General features: G+C 41.4%; 3 protein-coding genes across 4 annotated transcripts in view; 1 reads left to right on the top strand and 2 right to left on the bottom strand.

Moving 5' to 3' along the window:
- LOC106588012 (nuclear receptor ROR-alpha A) overlaps positions 1 to 16536 on the top strand; it is a 255113-nt gene that overhangs the window by 10624 nt on the left and 227953 nt on the right. The gene's annotated exons all lie outside the window — the stretch shown is intronic.
- LOC123730730 (hatching enzyme 1.2-like) lies at positions 5000 to 6519 on the bottom strand. The gene is made up of 2 exons (XM_045707985.2): positions 6287 to 6519; positions 5000 to 5783 (listed from the first exon to the last, which is right to left on the bottom strand). Exons 1-2 carry the CDS (start codon positions 6517 to 6519, stop codon positions 5207 to 5209), a joined length of 810 nt encoding a protein of 269 aa, XP_045563941.1. The 3' UTR covers positions 5000 to 5206.
- LOC145864290 (hatching enzyme 1.2-like) lies at positions 14838 to 16378 on the bottom strand. The gene is made up of 2 exons (XM_082969844.1): positions 16120 to 16378; positions 14838 to 15616 (listed from the first exon to the last, which is right to left on the bottom strand). Exons 1-2 carry the CDS (start codon positions 16347 to 16349, stop codon positions 15040 to 15042), a joined length of 807 nt encoding a protein of 268 aa, XP_082825970.1. The 5' UTR covers positions 16350 to 16378; the 3' UTR covers positions 14838 to 15039.

Here is a 16536-nt window from a genome sequence, read left to right as displayed (position 1 = left end):
GAGTCTGTCCTGAGGAACCACTGGGAGTCTGGACTGGGGAACCACTGGGAGTCTGGACTGAGGAACCACTGGGAGTCTGGACTGAGGAACCACTGGGAGTCTGGACTGAGGAACCACTGGGAGTCTGGACTGAGGAACCACTGGGAGTCTGGACTGAGGAACCACTGGGAGTCTGGACTGTATCATGTTATCTCCTCTCCCATACTGACTCTAGTCTGTCCTGAGGAACCACTGGGAGTCTGGACTGAGGAACCACTGGGAGTCTGGACTGAGGAACCACTGGGAGTCTGGACTGAGGAACCACTGGGAGTCTGGACTGAGGAACCACTGGGAGTCTGGACTGAGGAACCACTGGGAGTCTGGACTGTATCATGTTATCTCCTCTCCCATACTGACTCTAGTCTGTCCTGAGGAACCACTGGGAGTCTGGACTGAGGAACCACTGGGAGTCTGGACTGAGGAACCACTGGGAGTCTGGACTGAGGAACCACTGGGAGTCTGGACTGAGGAACCACTGGGAGTCTGGACTGAGGAACCACTGGGAGTCTGGACTGAGTTGTTATCTCCTCTCTCATACTGACTCTAGTCTGTCCTGAGGAACCACTGGGAGTCTGGACTGCATCATGTTAACTCCCCTCTCATTCTACACAGAAGGTACCACACTCGCTGCTGTAGGGTATATGCAGGTATATGCAGGTATATGCAGGTATATGCCGTGTACCCACTGTTTTTGGTGGGCGTTGCATATAGTCCATTTTAAATCCCCACAATGCATATCAAAGTAGTGTAGTGGAGGTAAACACTGTATCAATTAATACGGCTGATGGAACAAATCAGAATGTTTTATCTTAAAATGCTGCTTTCTTCACATTTTAAGCGCAGCAATGTGCACACAGCGGTAGGCCTACGAGCAAATGTTCCAAAAATGCATTTTGTGGGAAAACACGGTTTCATGGACAGAGATGGAAATATCTGTTATAATATAGAATGAGGGGAGATCTAAAGATGCAACAACTATCATGGGATGCTAATATGACTGGGATTATCAACAGCTATCATGGGATGCTAATATGACTGGGATTATCAACAGCTATCATGGGATGCTAATATGACTGGGATTATCAACAACTATCATTGGTTGTTAATATGCCTGGGATTATCAACAACTATCATGGGTTGCTAATCTGACTGGGATTATCAACAACTATCATGGGTTGCTAATCTGACTGGGATTATCAACAACTATCATGGGTTGCTAATATGACTGGGATTATCAACAACTATCATGGGTTGCTAATATGACTGGGATTATCAACAACTATCATGGGTTGCTAATATGACTGGGATTATCAACAACTATCATGGGATGCTAATATGACTGGGATTATCAACAACTATCATGGGTTGCTAATATGACTGGGATTATCAACAACTATCATGGGATGCTATAATGACTGGGATTATCAACAACTATCATGGGATGCTAATATGACTGGGATTATCAACAACTATCATGGGTTGCTAATATGACTGGGATTATCAACAACTATCATGGGATGCTAATATGACTGGGATTATCAACAACTATCATGGGTTGCTAATATGACTGGGATTATCAACAACTATCATGGGATGCTAATATGACTGGGATCATGCCTTTAGCTGCTAGACAATGAAAGAAAGTTGATATGAAAACCAATAGAACAGGAGAACGCATAATGAGGAAGTATTTTTTCTAAAATAATTGTCTCCATGTTTTCTATGGTGTGATTTTGCCTATAGGCTACTTTGAAGCAAGGTAAGACATGCCTCATAATATAAAACAAAATGTCCTGGTTTTAAAACCATTTAAGGAACAATAAAAATATAGAGTTGCTAATGATAGTGTGTCTTCTGGTTAATGGAAATTCTTTCCCTAAAACCTTCTCAATTAAAGGTTAACTAAATACAAAGTAGCCTATACCTACCTGGCAGAACAAAATACTCACTTTTCCAGGCACTACTACATCAAATCAAATGTATTTATAAAGCCCTTCTTACATCAGCAGATGTCACAAAGTGCTGTACAGAAACCCAGCCTAAAACCCCAGACAGCAAGCAATGCAGGTGTAGAAGCACGTGTTCAGTGATGGACAATGCAGGTGTAGAAGCATGTGTTCAGTGATGGACAATGCAGGTGTAGAAGCACGTGTTCAGTGATGTATAATGCAGGTGTAGAAGCACGTGTTCAGTGATGGACAATGCAGGTGTAGAAGCACGTGTTCAGTGATGGACAATGCAGGTGTACATCACTGAACACAGTTGATTAATACAAAACAGCAAATACAGTCCCTTCAGAAAGTATTCACACCCCTTGACATTTTCCACATTTTGTTGTCTAACAGCCTGAATTAAAAATGTATTAATTTCATATTTTTTTTATGTCACTGGCCTACACACAACACCCCCATGATATCAGTGGAAATTATGTTTTTCAATTTTAATTTTTGTACAAATGTATTAAAAATGAAAAGCTGAAATGTCTTGAGTCAATTAGTATTCAACCCCTTTGTTATGACAAACCTAAATAAGTTCAGGAGTAAAAATGTGCTTAACAAGTCATATTATACAGTGCATGGAATCACTGTGTTTTTAACAGGATTTTACCTCATCTATGTACCCCACACATACAATTATCTTTAAGGTCCCTCAGTCGAGCAGTGAATTTCAAACACAGATTCAACCAAAAAGACTAGGGAGGTTTTCCAAATAAATCAAATAAAATGTTATTGTTTGAATGCACATATTTAGCAGATGATATTGTTTGAATACACATATTTAGCAGATGCTATTGTTTGAATACACATATTTAGCAGATGATATTGTTTGAATACACATATTTAGCAGATGCTATTGGGGGTATAGCGAAATGCTTGTAATGCTTTGCAAAGAAGGACACGTTGTCCTACCAAGCATAAAGGCAGTAACTGCCACATAGCGTGGAACTGAGAAATCTGGCATTTATTTACCTTGGTTTCACAGTAACCTTATGCAGTTACTGTTAACATGACCCCCATTTTCTCCAAAACATAATACCATAGAGGCAGGATACTTGTCCACATGATTAAGCATGTATTTAATGTAGCAAAAATGATATTAACTCATTTTTGACCAAATGAGCAGTTACTGCCTTTTTTGTGTGGGAGGGCATTGGTAGATGGATACAAACCAAAACAAACAGACATTGAATATCCCTTATGAGCATGGTGCAGTTATTAATTACATACACTTTATTAATTACAATTTAGATGGTGTATCAATACACCCAGTCACTATGAAGATGCAGTCGTCCTTCCTAACTCAGTTGCCTGAGAGGAAGGAAACTGCTCAGGGATTTCACCATGACGCTAATGGTGACTTTAAAACAGTTACAGAATTTTAATGGCTGTGATTGTAGTTACTCCACAATGCTAACCTAATTGATAGAGTGAAAAGAAGGAAGCCTGTACAGAATTACAAAATATTCAAAAACATGCTTCTTGTTTGCACCAAGGCACTGAAGTACTACTGCAAAAAAATGTGGCGAAGAAATTCACTTCTGTCCTCTATACAAAGTGTTATGTTTGGGGCAAATCCAATGCAACACATTACTGAGTACCACTCTCCATATTTTCAAGCATAGTGGTGGCTGCATCATGTTATGGGTATGCTTGTCATCTTTAAGGACTGGGGAGTTTTTCAGGATAAAAAAAAGAAACGGAAGTGAGCTAAGCACAGGCTAAAACCTGGTTCATTCTGCTTTCCACCAGACACTGGGAGATGAATTTACCTTTCAGCAAGACAATAACTTAAAACACAAGGCCAAATATACACTGGAGTTGAATACAGTGAATGTTCCATAGTGGCTGAGTTACAGTTTTGACTTAAATATGCTTGATAATCTATGGCAAGACTTAACAATTGTTGTCAAGCAATGATCAACAACCAGTTTGACAGAGCTTGAAGAAATTTGAAAAGATTAATGTGTAAGTCACTAATGGCGAAATTCCACCCGAGGAACCAAACCGTACCCCCATCACATGACTGTACCCTTGGGGATTAAGACAGTACTGCTATATACTGCCCCTGTCACATGACTGTACCCTTGGGGATTAATACAGTACTGCTATATACTGCCCCTGTCACATGACTGTACCCTTGGGGATTAATACAGTACTGCTATATACTGCCTTATGTTCATTTACCTTTAGACCTATGTTCTTATACAGTTAGTGTTTGTCTCCCCTACTACTCTACCCCCTGTGAATACCCTACTACTCTATTACCCCGTGTGGATACCCTACTACCCTATTACCCCGTGTGAATACCCTACTACTCTATTACCCCCTGTGAATACCCTACTACTCTACCCCCTGTGAATACCCTACTACTCTATTACCCCATATGAATACTGTATATTTCATTACTTCTGCCTATATAAACAAAACAAATAGAGGATACAGTTGTGTCCTCCACTCCTGGTTGTATTCACCAGGCAGGTCTCTGTGTTACCAGATGGACTCCAGCCTTCTGAGCTGCGTCCAACCAGGAGTCGACGCTTAAAGTCCTGTTTCGGTCTCCTTTTCACCTCATTTTAACACCTGATTTACTTAACAAGATCCACATCTCAATAGGTGCATTGTCATTTTTATTTTCTCATGTCAGCCTCACTGATTCTTTTCTTCCTAAAATAATATATATATTTTTTTTTTCTTCCCAGCCCTCTATTCTTGTAATTCTATTTGTGTGTATTCCTAGTGTCTTGTTGTGTTTAGGTGAGAGAAATTATGTCATTGTAGTGGTGACAGAAGTGATGTAACTCTAGTGCTGACTGGAGGAAGAATGTCTTGGATCAGGACAGACATGAAGGGCTTGTGCCAAGTCTGTTAACTCTCTCTCTCTCTCTCTCTCTCTCTCTCTCTCTCTCCCACTTACACAAACACACACACACTAGAAAACACAAGAATTACACAATAGCATCTGCTTTCAATCTTGTTTATTTTAGATAATTAACTAAGTCACATGATTAAAATAATTTGAGAACTACACAACTACAGCAATGATCTTTTTTTTAAAGTTACAACTAAACAATGATTTTAAATCAATAAGATAACATTATATATGTCAGACTAGACTTCCTTCATCTGGTCTTTTCCAGACTTTTCTCCTGTGACTTGACGTCTTCCTCTCAGCAGCTGTAGAGTCTGTTGATCCTCAGGATGTCAGTGGTGGACAACCCCTGTCTCTGGCCGATGGACACGTTGGGGTTGGGGATGGGGGTGATGGTGTCCATCCCGTTGATAGAGAAGGCTGTTTTTCCGTAGTGCATGACAGAGCTGTAGTCATAGGGAGTGTTCAGGTTGTTGGTGTTTGATCTATCAAAGTTGTAGGCGTTGTTAGAGTCGATGTTACTCCAGTTGATCTCGACATACTGGTCACGGTCACTCCTGGTTTGTTCGTGCTGGAAGCCCAGAGCGTGGAGAGTCTCGTGCTGAATGACGCCGAAGTAAACGCAGCCGTCCATTTGGAGAGAGACCGTCTGTTGGCCTCCCACTCTCCCAAGAGAGGACCAGCACCCGTCTCTGGGCTCATAGCTGATGAAGTCAACCTGATTCTGCCGAGGCACGAAGCGAATGCAGGTCTTGGAAGGGAAGGCCCGGAGGGCGTTCTCAATGCTCTGCTTGTCTGAGGAACTGAAGCTACTGCTCACTGTGTAGGGCACTTCAACCAATCCGTTAGAGCCTTTTTTCCAGAAACACCCTGCACTGTAAAATAACATTCAGCTGGTTAGTCAATTATATCTGAAAATACAATTCATTTGAACATAAAAAATATACTTGTTATCTTTACTTCAATATAATTAGTCCTTTACTCTACTTCACTTGTTTAACCAACCTGAAATTAAAATATGTATATATATATCAACATAAGATGCGTGTAAAAACAACTACAAGGGAAAGTGAGTTTAATTTTCCCTCAATTTACTAATTCTAAGTTCCAGCAACAACTTGCCACGTGTCTCTGTTTTTAGAGGATTGTGGGTAATTCCACATTCTTTGACTTCATACTACTTCTACACAATGTTGTATGCATGTTTGAAGGAAGAAAAGTATATTTCTGTATTAGTTTTAGTCAACTTTCTGAAACACTAAAAGTGAAGTATATTATACATAAAAACATCTCATGTTGGAAATACATAAAAAGCTGTTGCAAATTGTTTTAAAAGTAGAACTGGCACAATATAGTTTTTAGTGTGTGTTGGTTGTACCTAAAGCAAATCATGGCGTTTCTGGTTGTCGGTGCCACCATGTCTCCCTCCAACAGAAACTGACTGGAGCCGTTATTAGTGGTCAGAATTCTCTCAGTGATGTCTACAGCCTCAGGGTTGTCTGTTAGAATCTCTGGTCCACTTCCATCCTCCATCAGAGGGTTGGCCTGAGAGAGGTCCAGCAGCAGCAGCAGCAGTAGCAGCAGCAGGGTGAGAGAGGGGCTTTGCTCCATCTTCAGTGTGTGGAGAGGAGAGACTCTGGATGGCTTCTTGGTCCTGGAGATGCTTTGGAGAGGCTTGATGTGTGATTCTGTCTGGTCAGTCCTGGGCTTTTTATACAGTCCTCTACAGGTGTGTCTGCTGGAGGATTATGGGTTGGGGTCCATGTTGTTAGTCCTAAATCAACCTCTGAAGGGAGGGCTCCACCGCCACACCTACAGTTTCAACATGGTTTTAATCCGTACGGGTCCGTTTTACACCTGGCCGTGCCTACTCAACAAACACGTCACAGAAACAAACGCACAAACACACTCACTGTAATGACTCTACTGCGATGATGTGCTGAGAAATGTGTCAGATTGTCACTGCAGTGGGTCCCTTTAGACATGAAGTAGTCAGCGTCCTGAATGACACCCTATTCCCTGTATAGTATTGTACTAAAGTAGTGTACTATGTAGTGAATAGCGTGCCATTTGGGATTTCAGGAAACAGTAGATGGTTTTGGGATTATTAAAGATGTGACTGATACACTACTAGGTACTGGTTTACATCATTGGTGTGTTTGTTAGTTTATTGTGTAACAGTTTGGAATACACAGAATGCTGATAAATACTTAGAGCAGGCCACTGGTCAAATATTGTCACGTTGCCATTTCCTGTTTGGCAAATACTATAGAACAGGTAAACAAGTTGTAAACAAGTTGTTCAGACAAAACTCATCGTTTTAATATTTGTCTGGTAATATTAATCAAATGTATTGGAAGAATTATGTTTGGTTGTAGATTGTGGTAGTTGTGTCTATATAGCTTAGTCCAGGATTAGTGGATAACTGCTAAATAACAAACACCTGCAAAGTCATCATTGGCCTCGTGGTGAAATCCCTGAGCGGTTTCCTTCCTCTCCGGCATCTGAGTTAGGAAGGACATCTGTATCTTTGTACTGACTGGGTGTATTGATACACCATCCAAAGTGTAATTAATAACTTCACCATGCTCGAAGGGATATTCAATGTCTGCTTTTTTATTTTTACCTGTCTACAAATAGATCAAATCAAATTTTATTGGTCACGAACACGCGTTTCGCAGATATTATTGTGGGTGTAGTGAAATGCTTGTGTTTCTAGCTCCGACAGTGGATTAATATGTAACCATTACACAACATATACACACATCTAGTAAAGGAATGGAATCAAGAATATATAAATATATGGACAAGCAATGTCAGATTGGTATAGAATAAGATACAGTAGAATAGTATACAGTTTATACATATGAGATGGGTAATGCAAGATATGTTGACACTATTAAAGTGACTAGCGTTCCATTTATTAAAGTGGCCAGTGATTTCAAGTCTATGTATATAGGCAGTATGCCTCTCTGTACTAGTGATGGCTATTTAACAGTCTGATGGCCTTGAGATAGAAGCTGTTTTTCAGTCTCTCGGTCCCAGCTTTGATGCACCTGTACTGACCTCGCCTTCTGGATGATAGCGGGGTGAACAGGCAGTGGCTCGGGTGGTTGTTGTCCTTGATTTATCTTTTTGGCCTTCCTGTGACATCCGTTGCTGTATGTGTCCTGGATGGCAGATCATTTGCCCCCGGTGATGCTTTAGGCAGACCGCACCACCCTCTGGAGAGCCCTGCGGGTGCAGGCGGTGCAGTTGCCGTACCAGGCAGTGATGCATCTGTAAAGGGTTGTAGGTGACAAGTCAAATTTCTTCAGCCTTCTGAGGTTAAAGAGATGCTGTTACGTCTTCCTCACCACACTGTCTGTGTGAGTGAACCATTTCAGTTTGTCAGTGGTGTGTACGCCGAGGAACTTGAAGCTTTCCACCTTCTCCACTGCGATCCCGTCGATGTAGATCGGGAGGTGCTCTCTCTGCTGTTTCCTGAAGTCCACCATCATCTCCTTTTGTTTTGTTGACGTTGAATGAGAGGTTATTTTCCTGGCACCACACTCCGAGGGCCCTCACCTCCTCCCTGTAGGCCGTCTCGTCATTGTTGGTAATGAAGCCTACTGCTGTAGTGTCATCTGCAAACTTGATGATTGAGTTGGAGGTCATGGGTGAACAGAGAGTACAGGAGGGGACTGAGCACGCAGCCTTGTGGGGCCCCAGTGTTGACGATCAGCGAAGTGAAGGTGTTGTTTCCTACCTTCACCACCTGGGGACGGCCCGTCAGGAAGTTCAGGACCCAGTTGCACAGGGCGGGTTTCAGTCCCAGGGCCTCAAGGTTAATGATGAGCTTGGAGGTTACTATGGTGTTGAATGCTGAGCTATAGTCAATGACCAGCATTCTTACATATGTATTCCTCTTGTCTAGATTAGAGGTCGATCGATTATGATTTTTCAACGCCGATACCGATACCGGTTATTGGAGGGTCAAAAAAAGCCGATACCGATTAATCGGCCATCTTTTAATTTTGTTAATTTGTAATAATGACAATTACAACAATACTGAATGAACACTTATTTTAACTTAATATAATACATCAATAAAATCTATTTAGCCTCAAATAAATAATGAAACATGTTCAATTTGGTTTAAATAATGCAAAAACAAAGTGTTGGCGAAGAAAGTAAAAGTGCAATATGTGCCATGTAAGAAAGCTAATGTTTAAGTTCCTTGCTCAGAACATGAGAACATATGAAAGCTGGTGGTTCCTTTTAACATGAGTCTTCAATATTCCCAGGTAAGACGTTTTAGGTTGTAGTTATTATAGGAATTATAGGACTATTTCTCTCTATACGAATAGTATTTAATATACCTTTGACTATTGGATGTTCTTATAGGCACTTTAGTGTAACAGTATAACTGTGTAACAGTATAGCTTCCGTCCCTCTCCTCGCTCCTACCTGGGCTCAAACCAGGAACACATCGACAACAGCCACCCTCGAAGCAGCGTTACCCATGCAGAGCAAGGGGAACAACTACTCCAAGTCTCAGAGCGAGTGACGTTTGAAACGCTATTAGCGCGCACCCCGCTAACTAGCTAGCCATTTCACATCGTTTTTTTTATAAGATAAGTGTAATGCTAGCTAGCAACTTACTTTGGCTTCTTACTGCATTCGCGTAACAGGCAGGCTCCTCGTGGAGTGCAATGTAAAGCAGGTGGTTAGAGCGTTGGACTAGTTAACCGTAAGGTTGCAAGATTGAATCCCCGAGCTGACAAGGTAAAAATCTGTCATTCTGCCCCTGAACAAGGCAGTTAACCCACCGTTCCTAGGCCGTCATTGAAAATAAGTATGTGTTCTTAACTGACTTGCCTAGTTAAGTAAAGTAAAAATACAGATTTCCGATTGTTATGAAAACTTGAAATCGGTCCTAATTAATCGGCCATTCCGATTAATCGGTCGACCTCTAGTCTAGATGGGACAGGGCAGTGTGCAGTGTGATGGCGATTGCATCGTTTGTGGATCTATTGGGGCGGTAAGCAAATTGAAGGGGGTCTAGGGTGACAGATAAGGTAGAGGTGATTTGATCCTTGACTAGTCTCCCAAAGCACTTCATGATGACAGAAGTGAGCAATAGTCATTTAGTTCAGTTACCTTGGGTACAGGAACAATGGTGGCCATCTTGAAGCATGTGGGGACAGCAGACTGGGATGGGAAGAGATTGAATATGTCCGTAAATACACCAGCCAGCTGGTCTGCGCATGCTCTGATGACGCGGCTAGGGATGCCGTCTGGGCCGGCAGCCTTGCGAGGGTTAACAGGTGCAGCAAGCTCATTGATGGCTACAGCAACTGTTTGTCAGCAGTTATCTTGGCCAAAGGCTTCACAACCAAGTAGTAGTTCCTCATTTTGTCCAGGCCATTTGTTTTTATTTTCTAAAGTAAGTTGTTTCAAAAAACGAAATTTTGTTCTGCATTGTTGAAAATCTAATAACAATATGTGAAGACCAAAATTTGTTTTCAATCTCAACTTATTTGAGAAGAAATAGACAATTATTTAAGAAAAGTGCAACTGTAGTTCTTAAAAAATCCAGTTTCTTCTATTCCACAGGTGATATAATGATGTGTTTTGAATGACGCTATGAATGATTATTTTCCAGGAAGTCAACACAGGCCTACTGTTAGGAAAGCTGTGAAGCTTTTGCACCGGCAGGACAGAACGGAAGCATCTCCTAAACTCAAGGGCGGGAGTGTGTGTGTCTCTTTGCTAACAACAGCTGGTGCACAATCTCTAATATTAAGGAAGTCTGGAGGTTCTGCTCACCTGAGGTAGAATACCTCATGATAAGCTGTAAACTGTAGACCATACTATGGTGAGAGTTTTCATCTAGATTTTTCATGGCTGTCTATTTAGCACCAAAAACAGATGGCTGGTACTCAACGAGCTATATAGGGCCATAAGCCAAGAAGAAAATGCTCATCCAGAGGCAGCACTCCTAGTGGCCGGTGATTTTAATGCAGGAAAATTGAAATCCTTTAACCTCTTGGCGTTCCCCTAGGATAGGGGGCGCTAAAGCGATTTTTGAAAAGAATTCGTGCCCATTTTAAACGGCCTCCTACACAAACTCAGAAGCTAGGATATGCATATAATTAATGCTTGTGGATAGAAAACACCCTAAAGTTTCTAAAACTGTTTGAATGGTGTCTGTGAGTATAACAGAACTCATATGGCAGTCAAAACCCCGAGACAGATCGAAACAGGAAGTGGAATTCTGAATTGCGAACTCAAATTCATCACGTTGCCTATTAATCACACCGTGAGCTATGGTTCATTGAGCACTTCCTATTGCTTCCACTAGATGTCCCCAGTCTTTACAAAGTGGTTTGAGTCTCCTACTGTTACAACTGAATGAATGAGACGCTGTGGAACGTGGTCACACGGAGAGGGCCATCACCATTATGACGCCGGCGCCCCTAGCTACCCTCCCCTTTCGAAACGTTTTGAAACACAATGCAATCATCCCCCTCGAATCTTATTGGCTCTCTTGTTGAAAAACGCCCTGAAGATTTATGTTATACAACGTTTGACATGTTTGAACGAACCTAAATCTGAAAAAAATGCATTTTCTCGAAATGGCTGTCCCGCGGCCGACGGAGCATTTGAATCAGCCTTCAGACGCGCTAACAAGAACAAGCTCTTGGAACATAAAGGAGTATTTTTTTCGAACAAAAATACATTTGTTGTGGACCTGGGATTCCTGGAAGTGCTTTCTGATGAAGACAACCAAAGGTAAGGGATTATTGACAATAGTATACAAGACTAGATGTGATATGCGATTGTTCCAAGATGGCGCTGACCTGTAACGTTAGCCTATTTTTCAGAGTATCGCATCCCCTTTCATCGCAAAGTATGATTACCCAGTAAAGTTAATTTTAAATCTGGCATTACAGGTGCTTTCAAGAGATATTCATCTATAAATCTTAGAATGACAATATTACATTTTTAAAATGTTTTCGAATAGTAATTTAGTAAATTGTAGCTCTGTTTCATCGGATGCATTTGAGGGAAAATAGTTAGTCAACGTTACGCACCGATGTAAAATGCTGTTTTTATATATAAATATGAACTTTATCGAACAAAAGAATGCATGTATTGTGTAACATGATGTCCTATGTGTGTCATCTGATTAAGATTGTCAAAGGTTAGTGCTGCATTTAGCTGTTTTTTGGTTATTTGTGATGCATGTGGTTGGTCGGAAAATGGCTATGTGGCTACTTTTACGATATACTCCTCTAACATAATCTAATGTTTTGCTTTTGCTGTAAAGCCTTTTTGAAATCGGACAACGTGGTTCGATTCAGGAGAGGTGTATCTATAAAACGATATAATTTGATTTTTATTTTTTATTTTTTTAATTATTAAATTTTGTTATGCTAATGGCGATATGATTTTTCGCTGGATGTCCGTCCCGTCCTTTAAACCTGATTTCTACCAGCATGTCCTAATTCCTACCAGCATGTCACCTGTGCAACGAGGGGGGGAAGAAACTCTAGATCACCTCTACTCAACACAAAGAGACGTATTTAAAGCTCTCCCTCGCCCTCCATTTGGTAAATCTGACCATAACTCTATGCTCTTGATTCCTGCTAACAAGCAAAAACTCAAACAGGAAGTACCAGTGACAAGTTCAATTAAAAAATGATCCGATGAAGCGGATGCTAAGCTTCAGGACTGTTTCTCTGGTACAGACTGGAATATGTTCCGGGATTCATTATTGTGGAGTTTTATCACTTCAGTCACTGGCTTCATTAATAAGTGCATCGACAATGTCGTCTCCAGTGACCGTGCGTACATATCCCAACCAGAAGCCATGGATTACAGGCAACATCCGTATTGAACCAAAGGCTAGAACTGCCGCTTTCAAGGAGCGGGACACTAGTTTTTATTGACATGCTGAATGTACCGAGCTGTCTGTTTTTAAACTACTAGCACACAGCTCAGACACCAATACATACCCCACAAGACATGCCATCAGAGGTCTCTTCACAGTCCCCAAGTCCAGAAAAGATTATGGGAGGCGCACAGTATTACATCGAGCCATGACTACGTGGAACTCTATTCCACATCAGGTAACTGATGCAAGCAGTAGAATCAGATTTAAAAAGCAGGTAAAAATACACCTTATGGAACAACAGGGACTGTGAAGAGACACACAGCAAGGTACAGAGACGTGTATTCACATACATTGTGACATTGTTGTATGGTTGTATTGAACATGTTGTGGATATGTGATGGTGCAGGGATGTTATATGATATACTGTTTTATCTTTAGCTCATTCAGTACAAACATATTTCACTGTTTTTATCTGTTGTTTCATATGTAACACTCCAGTTGGTTGTAGTAATGCTGTAAAGTTGGTTGTAGTAATGCTGTAAAGTTGGTTGTAGTAATGCTGTAAAGTTGGTTGTAGTAATGCTGTAAAGTTGGTTGTAGTAATGCTGTAAAGTTGGTTGTAGTAATGCTGTAAAGTTGGTTGCCAACCGCCATATAAAGTCCAAAGAAGAAGAAGCCTGAAGGAAGGAGGAGAGATGACGAGAAACTCATTTGGTTTACCATTTATCTGTGAATTTATTGTTGGAGTAGAGGACCTTGTGCTTTATCCCAGGACAAATGAGCTAGCAACAGCAATCTAGCTAGCTAAATTGCCATAAATGTTTAATGCTTTTTGACCTGTCCCCAAATTAATATAAATAATAAAATTGTTCCTCCTGATCACATCTGGTGTGGGTGAACAAAATCAACTTGCACGATGGCAGGACTTGCAAACTATTAAGGAATTCAAAGGGAAACCCAGCCACGAGCTGCCCAGTGACACAAGCCTACCAGATGGGCTAAATGCATTCTATGCTTGCTTCGAGTCGAGCAACAATGAACCATGCGTGAGAGCACCAGCTGTTCTGGATGACTTTGTGATCTTGCTTTCCGTAGCTGATGTGACCTTTTTAAGCAGTTGAAAATTCACAAGCCCGCAGGTCCAGACGGATTACCAGGACGCGTACTCCGAGCATGCGCTGACAAGTGTATTCACTGACATTTTCAACCTCTCCCTGGCCCAGTCTGTAAGGTAACCTATTTAAATGATCATCGCCTCGTAGCGCTCACAGCTGTAGCTATGAAATGCTTTGAAAGGCTGGGCGTGACTCCCATTAACACAATCATCTCAGACACCCTAGACCCAGTCCAATTTGCATAGCGCCCCAACAGATCAACAGATGACGTAAACTCTATTGCACTCCACACTGCCCTTTCCCGCCTGGACAAAAGGAACACCAACGTAAGAATGCTGCTCATTGACTACAGCTCAGCGTTCAACACCATAGTGCCCTCAAAGCTCCAAGATAAATAGAGAGAGATGGTAGACAGCATGTCTGCAGAACGTTTTGGTTTGTTCCTCTATCTTGTTATGTGATAAGCATCAATGCACAGTATTTTTAAAACATTTTCAGGAGAAACCTGTGTTTTTGGGGACATGTGACTCCACTTTGAAGTGATGATTATTGCAGACCAGACCAGTTACATCTACAGTACAAATCTTAACAAGAAAATACAGTGTGGTTGATTTTTATTTCTGCTTTGTTGTCAGATTCCCAGAGCAGATATTTATTTTCTCCTCTGTCAGCCTCCTTGATTCTCTTCCTAAAATAATTATTATCTTTCATGTCATTGTAGTTGTGAATATTCCTAGTGTCTTATTGTGTTTAGGTGAGAGAAATGATGTCATTATAGTGGTGACAGAAGTGATGTAACTCTAGTGCTGACTGGAGGAAGAATGTCTTGGATCAGGACAGACATGGAGGGCTTGTGCCAAGTCTGTTAACTCTCTCTCTCTCTTTCTCTCTCTCTCACACACACACACACACTAGAATTACACAATAGCATCTGTTTTCAATATTTTTTATTTTAGATAATTAACTAAGTCACATGATTAAAATAATTTGAGAACTACACAACTACAGCAATGATTTTTAAAGTTACAACTAAACAATGATTTTAAATCAATAAGATCACATTATATATGTCAGACTAGACTTCCTTCATCTGGTCTTTTCCAGACTTTTCTCCTGTGACTTGACGTCTTCCTCTCAGCAGCTGTAGAGTCTGTTGATCCTCAGGATGTCAGTGGTGGACAACCCCTGTCTCTGGCCGATGGACACGTTGGGGTTGGGGATGGGGGTGATGGTGTCCATCCCGTTGATAGAGAAGGCTGTTTTTCCGTAGTGCATGACAGAGCTGTAGTCATAGGGAGTGTTCAGGTTGTTGGTGTTTGATCTATCAAAGTTGTAGGCGTTGTTAGAGTCGATGTTACTCCAGTTGATCTCGACATACTGGTCACGGTCACTCCTGGTTTGTTCGTGCTGGAAGCCCAGAGCGTGGAGAGTCTCGTGCTGAATGACGCCGAAGTAAACGCAGCCGTCCATTTGGAGAGAGACCGTCTGTTGGCCTCCCACTCTCCCAAGAGAGGACCAGCACCCGTCTCTGGGCTCATAGCTGATGAAGTCAACCTGATTCTGCCGAGGCACGAAGCGAATGCAGGTCTTGGAAGGGAAGGCCCGGAGGGCGTTCTCAATGCTCTGCTTGTCTGAGGAACTGAAGCTACTGCTCACTGTGTAGGGCACTTCAACCAATCCGTTAGAGCCTTTTTTCCAGAAACACCCTGCACTGTAAAATAACATTCAGCTGGTTAGTCAATTATATCTGAAAATACAATTCATTTGAACATAAAAAATATACTTGTTATCTTTACTTCAATATAATTAGTCCTTTACTCTACTTCACTTGTTTAACCAACCTGAAATTAAAATATGTATATATATATCAACATAAGATGCGTGTAAAAACAACTACAAGGGAAAGTGAGTTTAATTTTCCCTCAATTTACTAATTCTAAGTTCCAGCAACAACTTGCCACGTGTCTCTGTTTTTAGAGGATTGTGGGTAATTCCACATTCTTTGACTTCATACTACTTCTACACAATGTTGTATGCATGTTTGAAGGAAGAAAAGTATATTTCTGTATTAGTTTTAGTCAACTTTCTGAAACACTAAAAGTGAAGTATATTATACATAAAAACATCTCATGTTGGAAATACATAAAAAGCTGTTGCAAATTGTTTTAAAAGTAGAACTGGCACAATATAGTTTTTAGTGTGTGTTGGTTGTACCTAAAGCAAATCATGGCGTTTCTGGTTGTCGGTGCCACCATGTCTCCCTCCAACAGAAACTGACTGGAGCCGTTATTAGTGGTCAGAATTCTCTCAGTGATGTCTACAGCCTCAGGGTTGTCTGTTAGAATCTCTGGTCCACTTCCATCCTCCATCAGAGGGTTGGCCTGAGAGAGGTCCAGCAGCAGCAGCAGTAGCAGCAGCAGGGTGAGAGAGGGGCTTTGCTCCATCTTCAGTGTGTGGAGAGGAGAGACTCTGGATGGCTTCTTGGTCCTGGAGATGCTTTGGAGAGGCTTGATGTGTGATTCTGTCTGGTCAGTCCTGGGCTTTTTATACAGTCCTCTACAGGTGTGTCTGCTGGAGGATTATGGGTTGGGGTCCATGTTGTTAGTCCTAAATCAACCTCTGAAGGGAGGG

This window comes from Salmo salar, chromosome 26 (genome assembly GCF_965601325.2).
Source record: "Salmo salar chromosome 26, fSalSal1, whole genome shotgun sequence".
Taxonomy (NCBI): Eukaryota; Metazoa; Chordata; class Actinopteri; order Salmoniformes; family Salmonidae; genus Salmo; species Salmo salar.
The sequence above is the reverse complement of the archived record's forward strand: the minus strand, read 5'-3'. Positions and strand labels throughout refer to the sequence as shown.